Source organism: Notolabrus celidotus, chromosome 8, assembly GCF_009762535.1.
Source record: "Notolabrus celidotus isolate fNotCel1 chromosome 8, fNotCel1.pri, whole genome shotgun sequence".
Taxonomy (NCBI): Eukaryota; Metazoa; Chordata; class Actinopteri; order Labriformes; family Labridae; genus Notolabrus; species Notolabrus celidotus.
In genome coordinates this window covers 8,849,663-8,874,039 of record NC_048279.1, presented here as the reverse complement: position 1 = coordinate 8,874,039, position 24,377 = coordinate 8,849,663, and the positions used below count along the sequence as shown (strand labels likewise).

The 24,377-nt window shown below is 41.2% G+C and overlaps 2 protein-coding genes and 1 pseudogene across 5 annotated transcripts; 2 read left to right on the top strand and 1 right to left on the bottom strand.

Moving 5' to 3' along the window:
* Positions 1 to 507: 507 nt before the first annotated feature.
* Positions 508 to 12,081, bottom strand: rab33ba (RAB33B, member RAS oncogene family a). Of its 4 annotated transcripts, none has more exons than XM_034689530.1 (6): positions 11,910 to 12,081; positions 11,578 to 11,719; positions 8,144 to 8,227; positions 7,803 to 7,886; positions 5,160 to 5,489; positions 508 to 1,678 (listed from the first exon to the last, which is right to left on the bottom strand). In XM_034689530.1, the coding sequence occupies exons 5-6, from the start codon at positions 5,385 to 5,387 to the stop codon at positions 1,175 to 1,177; spliced, it is 732 nt and encodes a 243-aa protein (XP_034545421.1). In that variant the 5' UTR covers positions 5,388 to 5,489; positions 7,803 to 7,886; positions 8,144 to 8,227; positions 11,578 to 11,719; positions 11,910 to 12,081; the 3' UTR covers positions 508 to 1,174. The 4 variants fall into 4 exon arrangements, with proteins under 4 accessions (XP_034545421.1, XP_034545420.1, XP_034545419.1 ...); XM_034689529.1 differs by having other exon boundaries at positions 8,144 to 8,217; XM_034689528.1 differs by having other exon boundaries at positions 8,144 to 8,256; positions 11,591 to 11,719.
* LOC117817052 lies at positions 8,385 to 9,839 on the top strand (annotated as a pseudogene).
* A 2,162-nt stretch (positions 12,082 to 14,243) lies between the features above and the next one.
* LOC117817578 (zinc-binding protein A33-like) lies at positions 14,244 to 16,467 on the top strand. Its single transcript, XM_034690332.1, has one exon. The coding sequence runs from the start codon at positions 14,514 to 14,516 to the stop codon at positions 15,909 to 15,911; it is 1,398 nt and encodes a 465-aa protein (XP_034546223.1). The 5' UTR covers positions 14,244 to 14,513; the 3' UTR covers positions 15,912 to 16,467.
* The last annotated feature ends 7,910 nt before the right edge of the window (positions 16,468 to 24,377 follow it).

Sequence of the window (24,377 nt, the reverse complement as noted above, 5' to 3'; positions counted from 1 at the left end):
TTGAGAGTAAAAAAACAAGCAGCATTGAGAGATGACAGTCAGCTACAACATACATTAATGTAAGTTTACTCTGTTGTGTCATTGCACAGATACAACAAAGCAGGAATAGAGATCAAGTTTCTGAGACAGGATCTGTCAGTGTTGTTGATGAAGAGCAGCCGGTGAAGCCCTCCTAGCCTCTGCATCCTCAAAGTTATCACATCTTTCAAAATGATGTGCCATGACAACCCAAGTTTTACGGAGGATGTAGATTTAACTTGAGCCTACGTTGGAACTATCTCAGCTGGTGCAACCCCTGAAATGTGAGTAGAGTGCAAACCCTGTCCTCAATTAAAAATCGCAGTCAAACTCAGCTACGTTTGAGCGTACACGGAGCTGGTGCAACCTATTGAAGGTTTCTAAATATTGCAATTTTGCGAATGTTTTTGAATGAATGAGTGGATTTCAAATGTTTAAAGGTTTGAAAACACACAATATGTTTTAGAAAAACTGAATGGAAAAGCATAGTGACGTTGATAATGGTGCGCCTTTAATGAAATCCTTAAATGAAACTGACCCCTACCATCTGAAGGGTATCTCAGCGGAAGTGACAACCCAAACCATGAGTAAGGGTCAGACAAACCAACATACACACCTGTTAATACAGTGCTGTCATTACTGGTTTGTCATTAATGATGGCTTAAGAATCAACCAATTAAAACCTCTCTAACAGGCTTAATACAAATAAAATGGCACAGTTTGTCAAGTCTGCATCAGAAACCAAATTCTGAACCCCTATGATTTACTGGTCTTTCTCTTTAAGTAATCCAGTGCTAACACTGTGTCACCATGTTCTCTGTCCTCAGAACATATAAGAGAGAGTGAATTCAAACCTCATGTGGCTCAGGACTTATCTGATTGTTTGCCCTTTGTTCAGGATGATGGACAATAATTATTCTGTTCATAGTAGCTCAGAATAATTTATAAAGTTTAGCACAAGCATTGACAAAAGACTGTATCCTCTTCTAACAGTGACATTAAACTATGTGTGGTGCTGATTATGAAGCCATTTTTCTAGAACCTTCATTCTTTTAGATCCTCGCTCTTCCCTTAGCTCATCCCATCCTCACTTTCTTCAGCCATGTGCAGTCCGGGGTTGAAGATTTCTCCCTGTGGTCCTTCACGTATCTCCCCCTCAGCAGCTGCTGCAGCCCCAGCTTCTGGACCCATCTCCCCCGTCATCCCTCCCCCTGTTGAGGTTGATGGTGACCCCTGACCCCTCGGGTGGCTGGCTCAGCACCAGAGGTTTCTGAGACTTCAGCTTGTGAGCAACGGTCATAAAAATAGCCTCCACATGGTCGCTGTTTGCTCCACCACAGCTCCCACCGTCTCCCTGGCTGTTTGGGTTCTTTGCAGACGTCTCAAACACGGGCATGGAGTGAGCGTCAGCAAACTGCTGTGCAACATCTGTGCCCACCTGGATGGAGTCTTGGAGGTCACACTTGTTTCCTACAAGGATCCTGGGTACCTCTGTGCCCAGAGCATGCTGCTTACACTCCTCGATCCAGGCGGGGAGGCTTCGGAAACTGGCAGCGTTGGTGACATCATAGACAAAGACGACAGCGTGCACGTTGCGGTAGTAGTGCTGCACCATGGACTTTCTGAAGCGTTCCTGACCCGCAGTGTCCCAGAGCTGGATCTATAGGGGGCAGCAGGGAGACAGATCAGTGGAAATAGCTGAATTCCTTTTTGCAAGACAAAACGCTAAGAAATAAAAAAAAAACTGAAAACAAAATATACAAACCACAGTGACGCACCGCTTCAGAAAACATGTTGGTCTATGACATGGAATTTACCATGGACACTTCACACCAAACTCCGCTCAAAAGTTATGAACTTTTGCATGAACTCATATAATCCCCCTCTTTGTCGGCTTACAGAGCTATACTGCTTTCCTACAGTCAAAGGCAAACATCAAATCCAATCCTTCCAGTGATGTCTGTTCTTGGGATAAATCTTCACCAGTGTAGCCCTAAAAACCCCTCTTCTCTGAATCAGCAGCTAGGCATGCTAGGTTACAAGCATTAACTTTATGTGCTAAAGAAAACATTATTTCAACACATGTTTAGCTGACAGAGTGACCTCTCAGAACAAATCCCACAAAAAGCATTTTACTTTACCGACTGATGCACCTTCCTCCTTATAACACTGTATTTTATGTGTTTTATGTGCCCTTAGTGTCTTTTTATATATATGCACTGTCAAGCTGGTGAGAAAAGTATTTTGTTCCACTACGTATGCAAGTATGAAAGGAAATGACAATAAAGTGAATCTTGAATCTTGAATTATTTGCTGCTGAGCCAGCATCTGTCAACAGGGCAAATATCAGCAGATATTCAAGCATTCAAGATAAATTATTTTAGAACATTAATGTAACCTTCACCTCTCGTATCATCTTTATATCCTGTATTTCTGGCAACTCCATAACACATATTGCCTGAGTTTCATGAAGTGGCTTTACTGTCCCTTCAACAAAGAAGGTCTACTTTACATCAGGCAGCTGCTGTTTTTAAATGTTTGAGGGAGTTTTTAATGCTGTTTTTAGGGTTAGTTGAGTTCTATAAGTTATAAGCTCTAGTCTTAGTGTTCTCCTCCTGACTTTTTGCTTTGTAAACACACACACTGTTTACATTCAGTGCATTTTCTTTTTTTGTATAGCCTCCCTTTTTTCGTTTGACTTACCAAGCCCTGATGGACCATATAACTAGATCTGTTCCCACATGTAACTCTGAAGTTACTATCTTTCCTATCATTTTAGTGTTAAAGGGAATACAGACCTGGGCAAAATCACAACACACGTGCAATACTGTAATTTAATCTGTAGCCAAATGTATAATTATGTTCATCTGCTAAAATGTGCACTCTGGCTTAGGCACATGTATTTATGTCTTTAAATAGTACTTTTATACTTCTTTGGACAGATAATATTCAATTTAGAATTTTAGATTAAGGTTTCTATATTTATTGTCCCTTCTGTCTTGTTGTAGGGAGTACCATTGTTCCAATCACCACGTCAAATACCTTGTGTGTGCGAGCTCACTTGGCAATGAAACTTTCTTGAATCTTGAATCTTGAAATTTGATGGAAGCCCTAAGCAGACATGGATCCACCTTTAATTATTAACTGTATCTTATCCTTCTAATTATCTCAGAATAACAAAAACAGTTTTCCCATGATGAAAGATACATTTATTAACCATAACATCTGGAATAGAAGTCTCATCAGTATATATGACATACTTTTTGGGGGGCTGTACCAGAGGGAAGCAGTTTAAACAGTCTTACTGCGTGAACTCATACATTTATTTCAATTAAGTCCACAACGTTCAATTTCTGTGCAACTGTGAAGCTCTGTATTGTATCATCGTGTATTGAGATCTCTGGCTAATAAGATGGACGAGCAAACAGGACTAGTCAGGAGTCAGACCACCAGAGAGCCCTCTTCCTGATCTCTGGGGACTTCAACCATGTATTTATTTTCTACATAGCTTATTATTGTATTTGGACAACTTACTGTGTATGGAGGCACTGTAATGACTGAATTCCCCCCCTGGGATAAATAAGGTATTTCTGATTCTGATTGATTCTGATCTGTTTCACCATCGTGCTAGCTACCCTACCAATCTGCAGAGACCCGTGCAGCCCCACTCAGCTGGTCTGATATGGAGGAGTCTTTTCAATGAAACCAGCTCTCCACCACCCCTCTTTTTAAAAGCAGACTTATGAACTAATGAGGGAAAAAAGATGTCAAGCATGCAGAGGCTTGCTTCTCCAACCTCTGGGTAAAATACAGTGGCACAATAGAGTACCTATCTCTGCATTTTTACAAGATATTAGGGTAAAGGTATTAATTATTCATCTTGTAACAAAATTTCACAGCAAGTAACTTGAAATAAGAAAGCTTGTTTTCTCGTGATGACAGGATCCTGTTTTCACAAGAAAACAAGCGCTGTTACCAAGAGGATGACAGAATCAGTTACTAACCCTGGACATCATCTTGTTATTATCGGGAAACCAGCAGTGTTACCTGAGATAAATATGCCGACATCTGAAGAAATGAACCACAAATGACTTTACAGCGTGTAGAATCTTTCTCAAATTACCAAGATGGACGAGTGCAAGCTTTATGTTTGTTTCTAATAATGTCCCTACATTTCATGCTGTGCTAAGAAATGTTATGTATCTAAATGTATGTGTCGCCTTAATGATTCAGATAATGACATTTTAAGGGAGCTCGTTCAGTCCACATTAAGTAACACAAGGTGTTTTTCTTGTTTGTGAAAACACTGGAACAAATGTCTTTTTATGTTTTAATCATGATGAACATGCACACTGTAGTTATTTGATCTTTGTTTCTTACTGACCCTGTATTTAGAATTGATTTGAAGATTTTATTGGTTACTTTTAATGCACTGCACGGTCTCGGCCCCGGATTTATCTCTGACCTTTCAACACCCTACACTCCAGTGTGCAATCTGCGATCCTCGGGCAAAGAGCTGCTTTCGGTCCCAAAAACTCGTTTTAGTTTCGGTCCGGGCCCCACAGCTGTGGAATGAACTGCCGGAGGAAATTAGGTTGGTGGACTCAAAACGTTCTCTTATAGGAGAGCATTTCCTGATTTTATTTGATCAAGGTGTCTTGCGCAGGGTCCTGCTTTTATTTTATTTTTATTTTGTTTTTAATTTGCATTAATTTGTTTTTATGATTTCATGTTCTTTTAACGCTTATGACATTTGCACTGACTGTATGGCCTTTTAAAATGTCCTTAGAGGCATTGTAAAGCACTTTGTAACATAGTTTTTGATTAAAGATTATTATTATTATTATTATTATTATTATTATTATTATTATCATTATATTTGTTATTTCTTTCCAGTTTGTATACCTTTTTAAGCTGATATGGACCTCTGGGTCTGAAGTAAAGAGTAGGAAAAGGGACTAAATTAAATGTATGGATGTAGGTCCTCAAAGGGCTTCCGTAGACATATGTCCCCCACTCTCCCTACCTCTTTTCTTCTGTGTTTACATTTTGCATGATTAAATCCTCCCTAAAAATCACCTGATCCGGGTCTTGCATCATGTTTTGTATTTATAGAGGTGTCATAAGACTGCAGTGCACACCTTGATTTTCTCTCCGTCAATCTCGACCAGCCTCTCCCTGAAGTCTACCCCGATCGTGGCCTCCGTCTTCTCGGGGAACTTCCCGGCGCAGAAGCGGTAGGTGAGGCACGTCTTTCCGACCCCCGAGTCCCCGATCACGATGATTTTAAAGATGCGGGTCCTCGGCGGAGGAAGGGTCGAGCTCCTCAGAGAGCCGGAGAATTCAACCGACGACCCGATCTCCGCCATATCAGACCGACAGGCTGGGTGATCTACCGGGGGGAGCCCTCCTGCAGCAGCGGATCCCGCACTGGTGGCAGTCCGTGAAGCTAACGTCAGTCCTGCTGCAGGCTGCCGGGGACACACAAACTGTTTCACGACAACAGCCTCCGCTTTCTTTCAATCATAAAGTCAGAAGTGAAGGATACATAACACACAGGTACTGCCAAACATCCCAGTAAACACTCCCAGTCCTCAGCTGTGAAGCCACGTACAGTGTTGTCAGGAGAAGTCTGTTCTCGCGAGATTAGGTTGATGTCCCGTTCATTGGTGGTCGGGAAAGAACGTGAACTGGAGCTGCATTTTTATAAACATAAAACCCTTAATTTATGTGACTTGTAACTAGGGTTGCAAAGGGGTGGAAAGTTTCCGGTAAATTTCCATGGGAAGTTAAGCTGGGGAATTTTGGAAATATTCCAAATTTGAAACTTTCCATGGGAATTATGGGAATTAATGGGAATTGAGGGTGAAGTAATAGAAAGGAATCATATCAAAGCATACATATTTGTTTTGTTATAAGCAGACATCCATCCAAAATAATACAATTAAAACAGATTTATTTGTAAGTAGAACTTTAACAAGTGTTAAATATTTTATTGAACAATCAATTCTTTCATTGAGGGAATAAAAATATGAATGTTGAGTTGAATAGTACTCATCCCCCCCCCCCGACCCAACCCATTCAAAAATTAACAAAAATGCAATCCCAACAAAGTCCCATTCAAAATGTTAAATGAAAAGAGCCGCTCTCCTTCCAAAAATGTCCCATTCAACATGCTAATAAAAAAGCATCTTCCCTCACGTTTCTCAAGCCTAACCTCTGCAGGATTCTAGAAATCATCTGTGCATGTGATGGAGGAATGCACAGTGCATGTAGGGGGCGTGGTCTGAATAGCCCTGCTGCAGGCAGTGTGCTATGTGCATGTGATTGAGGAATAGCAGAGATATTCAACTGTACTTGCATGAAATCTGGTTATTTTAGTCAGGATTATGCTGAAATATATTTTCCCAAACTACATTTAAGTTCCCTATTAAGAGCCAACCTTCAATTTAGTAAATTCCCATACATTCCTGTTTATTCCCATAAATTCCTGTTAATTCCCATGGAAAGTTTCCAACTTTGAAAGTTCCGGAATTTTGCAACCCTACTTGTAACCAAGGTCACTCAGAAAAGTCTAAGTCCGATCCCTCCACCTCGATGTCACAGCTGTGAGCGTGACGTCAGAGTTCGCTCTAGCAGAGAGGAAGTGAGGAGGGACCAGAGGCACTGATGTAAGACATGATGAGCTCTGTTTTTGATGGGACAACTCTAAATTGAAATACACAATAATGAAAAAAGATTCAAATTTGTCTTTGTTGCATCCACTGCCACGCCCCCTCTTCTGTTTGTGAGTCCTGTTAACTTGAAAATCTGTTTGTCTCTGATCTACATTTGTGTTCCACGACCAGGTTCAGATTACTTTCTGCACATTCACTCACCTGAGTATCTGTTAAGTGCACCATGGTTTAGGGGTGCTGCTCTCTTGTTGTTTGGGTTGGTTAGTTAGTCAGGGTTTATTTTGTTCTTTTCAGTTAAAAAGAAAAAGTTTGACTCTTAACCAAAATTAGTCATCCATTCTTTAATAAATCTTTTCTTGTTGAAATAAACAACTTTAACTCACTACCTACTATCTTGCTTCTCTCTCCCTTAACCAGCTCGATCGTAAAATGCCAACAAGGAAAAGAAACGTCACAAAGGAACACAATAGGACAATATATCCATGAAAAGTATTTTAAATAGTAATTTGGAACTCATTTCACTCCTTTTCATCCTCTTTTGACCTTTGTAGTAGGTTTTTTTTTAACTTATCATTGTCATTATAATAATGCTGGAGTGCTATGTTTGGTTGAAAAGACTCCTCATAAGACAACAAGTGGCCAGCAGAGGTGGGTTCTAAGACTCCAGGTGAGTTAGTTGTAGGCAGTGAGTACCACACTATCAAATCTAATCACAGAACATTGGTTGGGTATACTCCTCTGACATCTCCTCTCTATTCTTCTCTGAAATCATTGCTGTATTATAAACAACAACATGTATCAGCTGTAAATTAACAAAATACGCTCGTGATCGCTGTAGAAAAGTAAACAGAGGACGTAGCAGGGCCAGAAGAAGGCTGTATAAACCTCCTGATCATTGGCCTAATAAACGTTTTGGCATTTCTAGTGTTAAATCTGCATAACTTTTCTCCTCTCCTGCCCGATCATCTCATTGTAGATGTATTTAGTGGCCCTTTGGATGGAAAAGAAGCTCATTCATCAAAATCATCCCGCATTTAAAAAAAAAGTGTGTTGTGGTACTTCTTTATCCAGCTAACTATTATACACATTCAACATCTCTGTGTTTACCTCGGTGTTCAGTTTGCGTTTTTCCACTCCAATGAGACTCCAGTCAGTCGTGGAGTGCTTATATTTCACTGATCAGCCACAGACCTGTGGAGGTACATCAGGCTTTGTGATCACAGTTCAAAATCATGTCTTCACTTCATACAAATTCACCTGATCTTATTAGCTCCTGAACCAGTGTAGCTCTGAGCTGTCCAATTGAACAATAGCTCAAACTTTTCATTTGTCTGTGTGAAATTCATTTGAAGACGTTCGCTAATATGGTGAAAACTCAAATCACTTGATGCACTTTGGAAAATAGCCCAGAGAAAAGTGTCTACTTCATACATGAGTTAAACTCTCACCTTTGGATTTATCTAAGACCCAACACTCCTCCAGCCGGACTTCAAAACTGGAAACAGACCAACAGAGCCCCACCCTGTTTATGACTCAGCACAGACAAACCAGGAAACAGTTTCTCCACACACACACACACACACACACACACACACACACACACACACACACACACACACACACACACACACACACACACACACACACACACACACACACACACACACACAGGAGGATCTGTGCTGTTCTGTCTGCCATGACATCTTCAAACATCCTGTGATTCTGTCATGTAGCCACAGCTTCTGTAAAGCATGCCTGCTGGTGGACACAGAAACAGACCCAGGAGTGTCCAGTCTGTAAGAGAAGATCTTCAAGATCAGAACCTCCTTGTAACTTGGTGTTGAAGAACATATGTGAGGCCTTCTTACTGCAGAGAGATCAGAGAGCTTCATCAGACTCTGAGGCTCTCTGCAGTCTGCACTCTGAGAAACTCAGACTGTTCTGTCTGGATCATCAGCAGCCAGCGTGTCTCGTCTGCAGAGACTCTAAAAAACACACCAACCACACATTCAGACCCATCGATGAAGCTGCTCCAGATCTCAGGGACCAGCTCCAGGAATCCCTGAAACCCTTAAAGAAGAAACTGCAGCGCTTTAAAAAAGTCCAACAAGACTGGAATAAAACAGGAAATCACATCAAGGCCCAGACTGCAGACACAGAGAGAAAGATAAAGGAGCAGTTTAAGAAGCTTCACCAGTTTCTAGAAGAGGAAGAGGGGGTCAGAATCTCTGCACTGAGGGAGGAAGAGGAGCAGAAGAGTCAGAGGATGAAGGAGGAGATGGAGGCTGTGAGCAGAGAGATAGCAGCTCTTTCAGACACAGTCAGAGCCACAGAGGAGGAGCTGAGAGCTGCAGACCTCTCATTCCTGAAAAACTACAAGGCTGCAGTGGAAAGAGTCCAGCAGCGCCCCCTGCTGGAGGATCCACAGCTGCCCTCAGGAGCTCTGATAGATGTGGCCAAACACCTGGGCAACCTGAGCTTCAACATCTGGAACAAGATGAAGGACATGGTCTCCTACAGTCCTGTGATTCTGGACCCAAACACTGCTGGTTCAGAACTAATCCTGTCTGAAGATCTGACCTGTGTGAGACGAGGAGAGGAGACACAGCAGCTTCCTGATAATCCAGAGAGGATTGATGGACGTGTCTGTGTCCTGGGCTCTGAGGGCTTCAACTCAGGGACTCACAGCTGGGACGTCGAGGTTGGACAGAACACGTGGTGGGAAGTGGGTGTGTTTGAGGAGTCTACAGACAGGAAGAGAAACATTCACTCTGGATTATGGAGAATAGAGTTTTTTAAAGATTTGTGTGATGATGATGTATACAGAGCAGTCACTCCGTCAGATGAGTTTGTTGATCTGTCAGTGAGAGGAAGTCCTCAGAGGATCAGAGTTCATCTGGACTGGAACAGAGGAAAGCTGTCATTCTCTAATCCTGACACCAACACACACATACACACCTTCACACACACTTTCACTCCCAAGATGTTTCCATTCATTTGGATTGATGATCATCCTCTGAAGATATTACCAGTGAAGGTCTCTGTATCAGTGAAACAGTGAAGGTTGATGATGAAGATGATGACGATGGCGATGATGATGATGATGAGGAAGAATTTTGATGATGATGATGTTGAGTAAGATGTTAATGATGATGATGATAAAGGGTGACGATGAAGTTGATGGTGTTGATGATGATGATGATGATGATGATGATGATGATGATGATGATGATGATGAAGTCAGTTCAGTCTCTCATGTTTTTCTGATCTCATGTTTTCAGCTTCAGGATCAAAAGATGAATCTTGTCTCAGTTTCAGTCCCTGAAGTGGATTTTCAGGTTCTCAGATATTTTGTTTCAGGAGCTGAAGTTTCTACAAATCTGTGCTCTTCTCAGCTCAATGAAGGTGAATGGAGTTGTTGTTGTTTCCTCTGCTCAAAGTGTCAATATGGACAATAATACGTGCATTTAGAACAGTTTGCATGGAGCTCTTTTCAAACAGCATGTAGACAGCTTTTGTGTGATGGATTTAAAGAGCTGATTGTTTGCTGTGTGAGGAAATCACAACAATTCTGTGAATGATAAGTCAGTGAGTAAATGTAATAAAAGGCAGTGATTATATTGGTGTGTGTGTTGTCATTATTTAACACTCTACAGTAGAGACCATGCTGTCAGTGAACCTGACCTGTATTTTTCAGTCTAGTTCTTCATTAAGAATCATCATTACTTACCCGTGTAATCCTAGACTGTATTTATGTTATTTTGTTATTTTGAGCATCATTGAGTATCATCTCATCTCTATGTTTGCTGCAATCTCCAGTCCTGACAAATGAAGCCAGTGCAGAAACCTGCAGTTCATCGATTGTCCACTTGATGCCGGCTCCAAAAGCACCAGAGGATTCATTCACACCCGTTCAAAAAGCCCATCTTTACAGCAGAAATAAATATGTTTCTCTATCCGCACACACTCTCCATTATTTATAACTCATTAGTTTTAAAATATTAAGGCTTCAAGTTTTAAACAATGATGAGTACAGCTGAATTGAATAAATGGCTCTCAGAGCTCCTAAGACGTCATACAAGAAGGCTATAAGTGTTAATATGATGTTCACAATCAGATACAGACTCAATTTGAATGATGACAATATAATTCAATAATGACACAATTTACAGGTAAAAATGATCCGTGTGGTTCTCAACACCCCACAGTATTGAGCTAGTTACAGCGGTGAGGACAAACTTCCTTTAACAGGCAGAAACCTCGAGCAGAACCAGACTCATGTTAGACAGCCATCTGCCTCGGCCGAGTTGGGGTTGGAAAGAGGGATAGAACAGAATAAGAGAGAGAGAAGATAGTGATGGGATGGATAGTAGTAGTAGTAGTAGTAGCTGTTGACGCTGGAGTCTGGCACGTCCTTAGCAGCAGGACGTCTACGGCAGCAACTCAGAAGAACCTACGAGACAAGGGAGCTCAGGGACTCCAGAAAGGTCAATGGTTAGTAACTTTAATGGGACAGGGAGAGTTAAAGTAAGTGATGGTGGGGTGAGATAGGATACCAGTGTCTCAGTGTGCCAGTTCCACCGGCAGTCTAAGCCTAAAGCAGCATAACTAAGAGCTGGTCAAAGCCTGAGCCAGCTCTAGCTATACGCTTTATCAAAAAGGAAAGCTTGAAGCCTAATCTTAAAAGTAGAGAGGGTGCTGGAGTTGTGAGTGAGCTCTGGCCTCAGTCATGAGAGGTACATTCACTTTATGGCTGAGTGTTCCCTGGGCTGTTTGATAAGTGGGTTCAATAAGGACAGCATCATAACTTGAAGAGAGGTGCTTTATAAATGTAACTCGAGCCAGAACAGGGGTTTGTATAAGTGTAGCTCATGTCACTCACACACTGAGCATACTTCATGTAATAGCTCCATCTGCTGGACAGACGTGTTGTATAACACTTGGGTTGATTAAGGAGGACGACCTCACGTAGACCTGGACAATAAAGTGAATCCCTGGTTCAACATCTGAGCCCCTCAACCTGTCTGCAAACACACGAAGAGAGTACAGAGCTGCAGCGGATCCACCATGGCATGTAGCTAATTACATCTACTCAGATTACTGTTATAAAGTCAATTTTTGTGTAACTGCTACTGAAGCACCCACCACACCATGTGTTTGATTATTTGAAACATCATAATAGAGTACAGAGTGTAATCAGATCGATATCTTCACCTTTCATGTGTATTTTTGAAGCCAATAACAGGGACTCTCCAGCAAGATTGTCAGCCACTCTACCACGCCAGTGAAAAACAACCTGAGCACATATCAAGAGGTTCACAGGTAACGTTCAGTGCTGTGTGCTCCACTGTTGTATGGTAGAAAGCAAACCAACATTGTTTTCTAATCAACTCATCTTTCCAACCGCGTCTCACGCCTGTTGCTTGTTGCTCGCTGATTGCAGCCTGGGGGCTGCATGTCCTTCAAGGGCAGTCTGAATAAACTACATAGTAAAATACAACACATGCAACAGACAGGAAACAGACAAACCCCACAACACTGACCCGTCACATATATCATCATACTGTGGTTTTGATATGAGATATTACCTGAGATGATGAGTTACTGTCATGCTTCACATTATCACTATTCCACTGAGAGCTTGTATTAAACTGATTATTTTGATTTGTTATCTGTTCCAACAGTTGTATTTGACCCAACACATTTGGTAATCACATTGACATTACTTGTGCTTCAGTCTTTATCAAAACTCTGCCGATATCAAAACAGCAACAGACATAATATTTGCTGCAGATGTGAGATCTTATTTTTCTCCATGTTGCCCAGGATTACACCCTGCTTCAGGTGAATTGATATACATGATGATTTGTAACTGATATCACAGAAACCATGGACCTTGCTGATTTGTTTGATCAGCAGAGACCGCAGACCCTTCTCACCAGGAAGTTGGGTCCTCTTTGGCACGATTCTCACTGTTTGGCTGAAACCCTTTTCCCACAGTGGAGCATCAGGCAGCAGCTCAACAAGAATTTGCACAGTGCTATTCAGACATGTCTGAAGTCTTTGACAGTGCTGTTAACAATGAACCAGGGCATTTTAAAGATGTTATTAAGGACCAAATAGACATGATAAGAAGACATGTCTAAAAGCAAGCGTTTCAAGTGCAGGGATGAACAGCCTGTGTACACAGAGCTGTCTGGACTGTCTACAGCACCGGCCTTCTTAAGGTCACTGCCCTGAAGAAGACAGCAACTCAGTTTAGTGTTTTGATGAGTTGGTGCTTTGTGTAGAACTAATGAGGTCTGCGTCTGGAAGGGGCTGCAAGTTATGATTGAAGGAATCACAAATTGTACAGCCAATAGAAGAAGAAAGTATGCCATTGGAACTATATTATTGTCCTGAACTTGAAGGAGGAGAAAAAAATTTGGGTGTAGCCCAGAACAGGTATTTCAGGAAAAATAAATACTATCTACATAAATATATTAATGCTACAAAACATGCAGTATCCTTTAATACAAGTGAAACTAGAGCTAGTGTTGGGATTCAAAACTTCAGACTGTTGCAGCACCCTCCCAGCATTTAGCAACAGCCTGCAGCAGACATGTTACCCAGTTGTTAGAGAGCTCAAGAGAGAGAAAAGAAGTGCTCCCCACCCAGAAGATGAGGTGAATGAATGAAGCTGCTGTGAAAGTCTCCTTCCTCACTCACATACTGGCCCTGTTTCTGCTACACTTTCCTTATTAAGTGGATGAGAATCAATTTATACTTTTATTGTTACAAACAAATCAACATTGGAAAAAGTCAGTGTTATTCAACGTCTTTATGACTGGAGCATGTTTTAAGATGTGAAATCTAATGCTGGGCAGACTTTTGGGGAAAGATAACATCCCTTTTTTCCATCACACAGAAATACCCTGTTTGTAATGTTTCCTCTTCCAATGCACATAACCTCACTTTATACATTATAGTATCTATTTCTCTGCTGTATGTCTCAGGGTTTATAATCTTATTCTATTAATAATTAAACATTAGTTAAAAAAGTAAGAACATCCAAATATTGATGTAACATGATCTTTTACAACCTTTGAAGTCACATGACAAAAGAGGAGTGAAGGAAACAGGTCATTTATATGTCTTTATGTGTTTTTAAATCAAACCTTTATGCACCTCTTATGGGTGATGAAAAGATTTACATCAGTGGCTCCTCCCTCATATTTCTCAGACAAGCCTCTTCATGTCATGCTGCATTCAAGCTTTATCACAGAATTGGTAATTACCAACTTATCACATTAACAATAGTTCAAACTTTTCATTTGTCTGTGTGAAATTCATTTAAAGACGTTTGCTTATATGATGAAAACTCAAAACACTTGATGCACTTTGGAAAATAGCTCAGAGAAAAGTTTCTACTTAATCTGAGTTCAACCATGGAAACTCTCACCTTTGGATTTATCTAAGAACCAACACTCCTCCAGTCAGACTTCCAAACAGACCAACAGAGCTCCACCCTGTTTATGACTCAGCACAGACAAACCAGGAAACAGTTTCTCTATAAACACACACGGACACATGCACAACAGAGGAGAAGTCACTGTGATGAATTATTAAAAGACAACGTCCAGAGAGAGGACAGCTCCAGGAGGGAATCCAGGAAAAACTGGACTACCTTTACTTCAACCAGTGAGTGACTGCAGACTGTACAGAGCTTCAAATACACACGAGTCAAAGTGAAAGTAAGTTAGAGTAAACTCTGAGGAGGAGGGAGTGGAGCCTCACCAGCTGTCTGCCTGTCGTGAGTTTTGCTTCACTCAGAGGAAAATGGCTTCTTGTTTCGAGGAGGATCTGTGCTGTTCTGTCTGCCATGACATCTTCAAACATCCTGTGGTTCTGTCATGTAGCCACAGCTTCTGTAAAGCCTGTCTGCAGAGCTGGTGGACACAGAAACAGACCCAGGAGTGTCCAGTCTGTAAGAGACCTTCAAAGTTTGAACCTCCTTGTAACTTGGTGTTGAAGAACCTGTGTGAGGCCTTCTTACTACAGAGAGATCAGAGAGCTTCATCAGACTCTGAGGCTCTCTGCAGTCTGCACTCTGAGAAACTCAGACTGTTCTGTCTGGATCATCAGCAGCCAGCATGTGTCGTCTGCAGAGACTCTAAAAAACACACCAACCACACATTCAGACCCATCGATGAAGCTGCTCCAGATCTCAGGGACCAGCTCCAGGACTCCCTGAAACCCATAGAGGAGAAACTGCAGCGCTTTAAAAAAGTCAAACGAGACTGGAATGAAACAGGAAAACACATCAAGGTCCAGACTGCAGACACAGAGAGGAAGATAAAGGAGCAGTTTAAGAAGCTTCACCAGTTTCTAGAAGAGGAAGAGGAGACCAGAATCTCTGCACTGAGGGAGGAAGAGGAGCAGAAGAGTCAGAGGATGAACAAGGAGATGGAGGCTGTGAGCAGAGAGATAGCAGCTCTTTCAGACACAGTCAGAGCCACAGAGGAGGAGCTGAGAGCTGCAGACGTCTCATTCCTGAAAAACTACAAGGCTGCAGTGGAAAGAGTCCAGCAGCACCCCCTGCTGGAGGATCCACAGCTGCCCTCAGGAGCTCTGATAGATGTGGCCAAACACCTGGGCAACCTGAGCTTCAACATCTGGAACAAGATAAAGGACATGGTCTCCTACAGTCCTGTGATTCTGGACCCAAACACTGCTGGTTCAAAACTCATTCTGTCTGAAGATCTGATCTGTGTGAGACAAGGAGAGGAGACACAGCAGCTTCCTGATAATCCAGAGAGGATTAATTACAGGTGCTGTGTCCTGGGCTCTGAGGGCTTCAACTCAGGGACTCACAGCTGGGATGTCGAGGTTGGACAGAGCATGTGCTGGGAAGTGGGTGTGTTTGAGGAGTCTGCAGACAGGAAGAGAAACATTAACTCTGGATTATGGAGAATAGTGTTTGATGATGATGAATACACAGCATTCACCCCGTCAGGTGAGGGTGTTGATCTGTCAGTGAGAGGATGTCCTGAGAGGATCAGAGTTCATCTGGACTGGGACAGAAGAAAGCTGTCATTCTCTGATCCTGACACCAACACACACATACACACCTTCACACACACTTTCATTCACAAGATGTTTCCATACATTTGGACTTCTAAGTATCGTGCTCTGAAGATACTACCAGTGAAGGTCTCTGTATCAGTGAAACAGTAAAGGTAGATGATGAAGATGATGATGATAATAATGATGATGAAGATGATGACGATGATGTTGAAGATGATGATGTTGTTCTTGATTTTGATGATGATGATTATGATGTTTAGAAGATGTTGACGAGGATGATGACGATGTTGATGATTTTATTGATGAAGATGTTGATGATGATGATGATGATGAAGATATTGACGATGATATTGTTGATGATGATGAAGATGAAGTTGATGATGATGATGATGTTGAGGATGATGATGATGATGCTGATGATGATGAAGATGATGATGATGACGACGACGGCGGCGACGATGATGATGATGATGATGATGATGATTATGATGATGATGATGATGATGATGATGATGAAGATATTGACGATGATATTGTTGATGATGATGAAGATGAAGTTGATGATGATGATGATGTTGAGGATGATGATGATGATGATGATGATGAAGATGATGATGATGACGACGACGGCGGCGACGATGATGATGATGATGATGATGATGATGATTATGATGATTATGATGATGATTTGATGACTTTATTTCGAACATGTAAAAGTAAAAATACAAAATAAAAGCATACAAGTAGAAAAGAAGAAAGAGTTATACAAACATACAAGAAAAAAAAGAAACAGTTATACAAATGAAACAAAATCAATATTAGCAAGCAGTGAAACAATTTACTTTACATGTGCAAAAAGGAGTAGGAAGAATTTAAAACTTATCTGATCTTACCCCTCTATTCATTATTTTCTGTCCTTATCCGAGTGCAATCCAACACGTCAAATCTTCATATATTACCTTCATATTTACACCAACAAACAAAAGTGAACCCCTCGTGATTCTCAGCACTAGTCTTCCTCCTTGTACCTCATGAAAATCATTTCTTTGTACTTCTTCTTGAATTGAATTATGTTCAGACATTGCTTTAGTTTCATACTGAGACTGTTCCATAGTTTAACACCACAGACTGAAATACAAAAACTTTTCCTTGTGGTCCGAACACTCATCATCTTTAATCTGAACTTCCCTCTTAAGTTATAACCCCTCTCTCTTTCACAATACAATCTTTGAATATTTCCTGGAAGGAGATTTTTCCTTGCCTTAAACACAATTTGTGCAGTTTTAAGATCTACAAGGTCAAATAATTTCAATATTTTTGATTTGAGGAACAATGAATTTGTGTGTTCACAGAAATCAACATTGTGAACTATTCTGATAGCTCTTTTCTGTAGGACTGACAGTGGTTGCAGGAAGCTTTCATAGGTGTTTCCCCACACCTCAGCACAGTAACTGAGATATGGTAAGATCAGTGAACAGTAGAGAATAAGAAGTGATCTATGATCCAGAATGTGCTTGGCTTTGGCGAGAACTGAAATGCTTCTTGACAGCTTGGATTGGACGTGTTTTATGTGAGGTTTCCAGCAATTTTTTTTCATCTATTATTACACCAAGGAATTTGTGTTCATGCACTCTTTCTATGTTGACCCCCCCAATCTGTACTTGTATGTTATTGTTAGATTTATTGATTCCAAATACCATGATTTTTGTTTTGTTTAAATTAATCGATAATTTGTTTTTGTCAAACCATATTTTTAATTTGCAGATCTCCAAGGTGATTAAATGGAAAAGTTGCTGGAAGTTTTCACCAGAAACTAAAAAGTTTGAGTCATCAGCGAAAAGTACTATTTTACATGCCTGGGAAACTTTGCATATGTCGTTGATATAGAGAATAAAGAATAAAGGTCCCAACACAGACCCCTGGGGGACACCACAAGCTATGTCCAAACATTTCGACTCAAACTGTCCCGTCTTCACAAACTGTTGCCTGTTTTTAAAATAGCTTCTTACCCAATTCAAAACCAACCCCCTGATCCCGTACCGTTCCAGTTTATTGATTAATATTTCATGATTTATTGTGTCAAATGCTTTTTATAGATCGATGAATACCCCAGCAGTGATCTTTTTTTTGTCCATGGAGTTAGTGATTTCTTCAATGAGTTCAGTTAGAGCTAGTGATGTTGACCTATTTGATCTGAAGCCATATTGACTGTCTGAGAGTAAATTGTGTTTGCCTATGAATTTTTCTAATCTCTTATTGAAGAGCTTTTCTAGGATTTTTGAGAATTGTGGAAGAAGAGAAACAGGCCTGTAGTTTGTGAAGTGGTGTTTGTCTCCAGTTTTGAACATTGGTATGACTTTAGCCATTTTCATTTTGTTTGGAAATTGTCCTGTTTGAAATCATAAGTTCAAAATGTGAGTTAGAGGTTTTGAAATCCCCTCAATAACCTTTATTACGGTTTTCATATCTATATGATAACTATCAGTTGATGTTTTGTTTTTACTCTTACTAATAATATCTATTACTTCTCTTTCCTTTATTGCTTTGAGGAAAGAGAAATAATAGATATTATTATGATGATGATTATGATGATGATGTTGACGATGATGATGTTGATGATGTTGACAATGATGATGATGATGATGATGATGATGATGTTGACGATGATGATGTTGATGATGATGAAGATGATGTTGATGATGATGATGATGATGATGTTGATGATGATGAAGATGATGTTGATGATGCTGATGCTGATGACGACGATGATGATGATGTTGATGATGACGTTGATGAAGTGATGAAGATGATGATGATGATGATGTTGATGATGATGAAGATGATGTTGATGATGATGATGCTGATGACGACGACGATGATGATGATGTTGATGTTGATGATGATGACGTTGATGAAGTGATGATGATGATGATGATGATGATGATGATGATGATGATGAAGTCAGTTCAGTCTCATGTTTTTCTGATCTCATGTTTTCAGCTTCAGTATCAAAAGATGAATCTTGTCTCAGTTTCAGTCACTGAAGTGGATTTTCAGGTTCTCAGATGTTTTGTTTCAGGAGCTGAAGTTTCTACAAATCTGTGCTCTTCTCAGGTCAATGAAGGTGAATGGAGTTGTTGTTTCCTCTGTTCAAAGTGTAAATATGGACATTAATACGTGTATTTAGAACAGTTAGCATGGAGCTCTTTTCAAACAGCATGTAGAGAGCTTTTGTGTGATGGATTTAAAGAGCTGATTGTTTGCTGTGTGAGGAAATCACAACAATTCTGTGATTGATAAGCCAATGAGTACGTGTAATAAAAGGCAGTGATTATATTGGTGTGTGTGTTGTCATTATTTAACACTCTACAGTAGAGACCATGCTGTCAGTGAAATTAAAAGAGGACACAGGTGTGTTCGGGAATTTTAGTTCTATTGGCTTGTTGTGTCATGTGTTCAAGAGGACGTTTCATCCAGCACAGACTCTGGGGACCATGAATATCCACAGAGGATTTACTTTTGTTTGAAGTGAAACTCTTACCTGGACCTCAGATGCAACCAGCAAACTGTGTGCTACGTCTTTATTACTGCTGAAGTTGTATTTCACAGGCTGGCACTATGAAACTTTTGAGGCTTTCAATCCTGAACTGTATTTATGATAATCTGTCATTTTCAGCATTTTCAATGAGGTGACTGCCACCAACTGGCTCCTCCAGGTAAATAAAGCTGAAAAAATAATGAAGAGATGATGGGAAATGGTGTGTGCACAAGAAGTGATGGGAAGCCAGGGAGAAACACAAAATATTTGCTTATGTTGTCACCAAAGGTTTGTACAACTCAACTCTTCCTGGATTGGTCAACACTGAAAGTTCCAGATTTTGCAAACTCACTCCCTCATCCAATGAGCACATGAGCCAGTGTAAACAACCTGCCTTTAAATATCAGGTGCTCCAGCTATGCAGAGAAGTGTGACCTGCTTCTCTTCGTCATGTTTGCGCTCCTGTTACCCTTTGTCCTCGTCTCTCTGCTGTCCTTCAGCACAGCCGCACCGATGTCAGACGACTGCAGTCAGCTGACCCAGCCAGCACATGAGCTCCCCCAGGTACAGTCCACGTACCATTGTCTCAGAACCTGTGTTTACATCAGAGTAATACCTGACCTGTGAATTCACCCAAATCCACTGCATTTTGACCTATGTCTAACTTTTAATAATCATGAGTGACACTGGAGGAAGCTGACCACTAGTCTTTGCTCTGATCAGATCCTGGGCAGGTGGACTTTAATCGAGGGGTTTGCGAATAATGAACTTTTTGCCTCCATCTTGGAGAATACGGAGAGTATGTGGATGGTGGTGAATACGACAGCACACAACGAGACTCTGCTCATAGAACAGGCCAACCGCCTGATACCACAGCAGCACGTAACAAGACAGTAAGTTCTGTCTTCTGATATTTTTCTCTGCACTTATATTTGATGACATCTGACACTAGAGTGGAGTAAGCAGGAGCACCTGAGCATACGATCATCTCTCAAAGACATTGCGGTATGAACTGAGGGACTAGTTTGGAGGTGTGTTCTGGGTGAAGCAATACACTAATGTCCAATGTGTTTTCCAACTTTGGATCCAGTGTGATCCATTTATTCATAGTTTAAGTTCATATTCCCACTGTGTATAGATTGTCTATAACTCCACATAACCAATTTTATTCAAGTGGATCGAGTCTAGCAAACATCCTGCCACCAGCTCATATTGACAATTATGCTTGAGAATTATGAATCCACTTATAGCTGACTCATTGTGTCCCACATGATGAAAAGTATCAATGTTCAAGAGCGACTTATTTCCAAATGATTCCATGTTGTCAAGCCAAACAGTCACAAGCATAGACTGTATAAATAATGGACGTAGTATCCGTGACGTCACCCATCTGTTTCTGTTGGCTATGTTGAGGCTAATCGTTGGCTGAATTCCAGTTATTAACACATCTGCAAATTAATCATTTTGGCGCCATTTTTACTGACACAGCATTGGAACTGATGGGTATCAACTCTTGTCAACATGTGTGAAGCACCCCACTGGCTCGGCTGGGTGTAGCATCCTAATCCCATGCAACCAAGCGGCAAACTCTGGCTGTGAGAATTGAAGCCAATGCATTAGTGATACGAACTGCAGTTCCTCGAGTGTCCGCTTGAGGCTGGCTCGGGAAGTACCGGAAACCACATACACACAAATTCAAAAGAGCCGATCTTTACAGCAGATATAAACATGTTTACAGCCTGGTACAAAAAATTTGTGTAGTCTGGATAGCTAATTTCTTGATCGGCAAACAATGGGTCTCATTCATGAAACGTGAGCAGCACAAATTTGTGTGTAAACCGTGTGCAGCGGAAATTTCCGCATTCATCAATATTTTAGTAGCGCTGATCTGTGAGTAACTACTCACAAAATCTACACCTGCTCCCGACTGTGTGTAGCGCTTGTGTAAATGTAGGAATACACATAAATACTGCTTGTCACTGTCGGAAATTACAATTTTAATACGTACTGCACTCTGTTATGTAAACAATACGCAGTTGCCTTTGAGACACATAATTTAAACATGACAAAATATTACAAATATATATATAACAAATTTTTACAACAAATAAGTTGGCAATTAAAGCTTTGAGATCTAGATTAGGTTTATCTAGATTGTGAACTACTTGTTAAAAACCCCACAGACTAACTGGAGCCTAATCTGACGAGGCCATCTAAAAGAAGCCACGCCATACACATACATTTGCAGGTGCTCTCCGTGCTGGGATTCTTAGCCACTGGCCCAGTGGGACGCATGACAGCTTCATAAGTTGGCACCCGTTTGGAGAATGGAGCTGTGAGAGACAGCTAGCTTCTTCTTCTATACAAATGCATGTGTTTTATATGTAGAGACTTACCATTTTAGATCCATAGAAAATAAAATGTGCTTTCTAGATTCGACTTCGCCCAAAATAATTTCAATCTCTGCCTCGGAGAAGTAATTTTTTCACTCTCTATCCTTCTTTCCTTGCACATTGATTGCAGGGCAGGCCGACCAGATGCACAGGTCTGTGTCCTTATATGGTGGTTATTTGCTATTCATGAGCGGGGATTTATGCTAATTGATGATAACCGGGAGTGCGCTGTCAATTTACGATCGGTTGGCATTCATGATCTTACACACGTGGTTATGTTCAAATCTGAGTTTCCCGCACCGCTCATGAATCCCGAGTAGAGTTTTAGTAGCATGAGCTTTTATGTGCAAATCTACACACAGATTTACTCACGTTTCATGAATGAGACCCAGTGAACGGGGTGATTTTTTTCGTACGCACCAATTTCGAAGATATTAGGATTACGAGTTTTCCATTATGAGAGGCAGAGCTGATCTGACTGACAGGTGGGAACACTGTAGCTGTTGGCGAGGAGACTCAAAGCACACCTCACAGTTGCTTGACAGCAGTTGTGTTGAGTTCAACATTTCCAATATGGTTCCCGCCGACGATTGGCTTCAAAACAGAGCTTCAGAAACAGATGGGTGTCGTCACGGATACTACGTCCATTATTTATACAGTCTATGCATTCCTTTCATTTCAAAAGAATTGTGGCTCCACTCCAACCCCGGATGTTTGAGCTCTTCACGTTATCCCCAAGGCTGAGAAATTTGTATCTGCAATCTCATGGGGTCTTAGTAGAACATACAACAGACAGCATTTAAATAGGATAGGTTAAGGACAGCAAAAAGTCTGAAACATCCAATCATATGCATCCACATACATGTCAGCCAATAAGGTCACCCCAAAGGTGGGTTGGGCATGTGGTCCTGGGGCTTCAGGCTAATCATACCTCTTTTCGACCAACGCAAACTGGATTGTATTTCTGGGCTGGTGCTTGCGCTGGTTCGGAACTGGTTGAACTCGTGAACCAACACGGCACCTGTCTGTTTTTCTGCCCACTCGAGCCCGTGGAAGAGGCACGTTATGACGTCAGATTTACGTGACTGCTTTTCCCTCACAGCAACAACAATGGCGGACAACTGCAGCTTTTCTCCTCGGCCGACCCCTGCTTTGACTTGGAATCCATTAGTCTTTATTCTTTTTTGGCTGCAGGACAATGGCAGGAACACGTTTGGTTTGTGTTTTTGATCAGGGCAACCCCACCCCTGACATAAGCGGTTCACAGTTCTAGACCAGAAAAAGGTTGGAGCCGCTCTGGTACCGGTTTTCCTGGCCGGGAGCCAGTTCACTCACAGTCGAAACACGAAAAACCTGTTCTCAATTGAGCGCCGGCTCCAAACCGGCCCTGAAACTGCTTTGGTTGAAAAGGGGTATCATTGTCCCAGGTTGAGTGTCAAATCAGGGACCTAGGTGATGTTGAGTCCATAATAGGTGCTTTACCTGTGCAGAGGAGGGATTTAAAAAAATGTCATGTTTGATGTATTTACGGCCTACTTTAAAAACACTTTAAAAACAAGACCTTTTTAGAGGGGTATACATAAAGTAACAGGATGCATTGAGAAAGACAACAGAATACATGAAGAAATGACAGAATACATGAAAACCACAATCTGAAACACGTTGTTCTAAGAATAAAGTTGTTCTTCATACAACAAGTGCTGCTCGAGTTTTATCCTTTTAGACTTCCTTTCCTCTCTGTGCAGCATGGAAGAATGTGATGCTGTGCCAGAATCCTCCACTCTGTATCTGCAATCTCATCGTCTGTCAAATCCACAATCCATTTCACCCTCACATGTGAAGAATATTTCAACTCTTTCAATTAGAGCAAAGGGTCACATGAATCAACCCATCTGTTTCAGCCAAGAGCCGTGGCCTCAGACTTAGAGGTGCTGACCCTCATCCTAACTGCGTCATAGTAGTTTGAGCCCCTCAATGCCTGCTGGAGGTCCCAGCCTCAAGAAGCCAACAAAACCACATCATCTGTAAAATGCAGAGATGTAATCCTGAGATCCCCAAACCAGAAACTGTCCTCCCCTTGTATGCTTTGAGATCCTGTCTGTGACAAACACAAACATAATCAGTGACAAGGGACAACCCAGTGGACGCCAACACCAACAGTAAATAAAAAGGGTTACATTTTACATTATTGGCCCTGGGAGGTTACAGAAAGGACTGTGGGCTCTTGGTCTTGTCAGTTCTTTTGCTGCAGACAGCTCGTGTTTTTCCTTTTGGTTTACTTGAATTCCTGTCTGATCTTTTTTAGGGAGGACCGATGTCTAAGAATTGCGATCAATGCCACCCTGACCAATGACAAAGACTTGGAGATCTTCTGTAAGTTGTCTCATTGAGGATACAGTATATTCTCCAGTAATCACACTTCACACATTTTGAACTGTTATACACTTTGATCTTATGTTTGCCAAGAATATAGTCTTCATCATGAGTCTTTGTGTCGTGTGTTGCAGTGGCAGTGGCTTCGACCTACCATCGCTTCCTGCAGACATGCGCCGACTGTCTGCTCATGCACACCTACAACAAAGAGAACGATTACCAGTCACTCTACTTATTTGGTATGTTTCCAGGTTAAAAGAGCAGGTCTAAATCATGCATGTAGGTGAAACAATAAAGAAACATCTGTGAGTA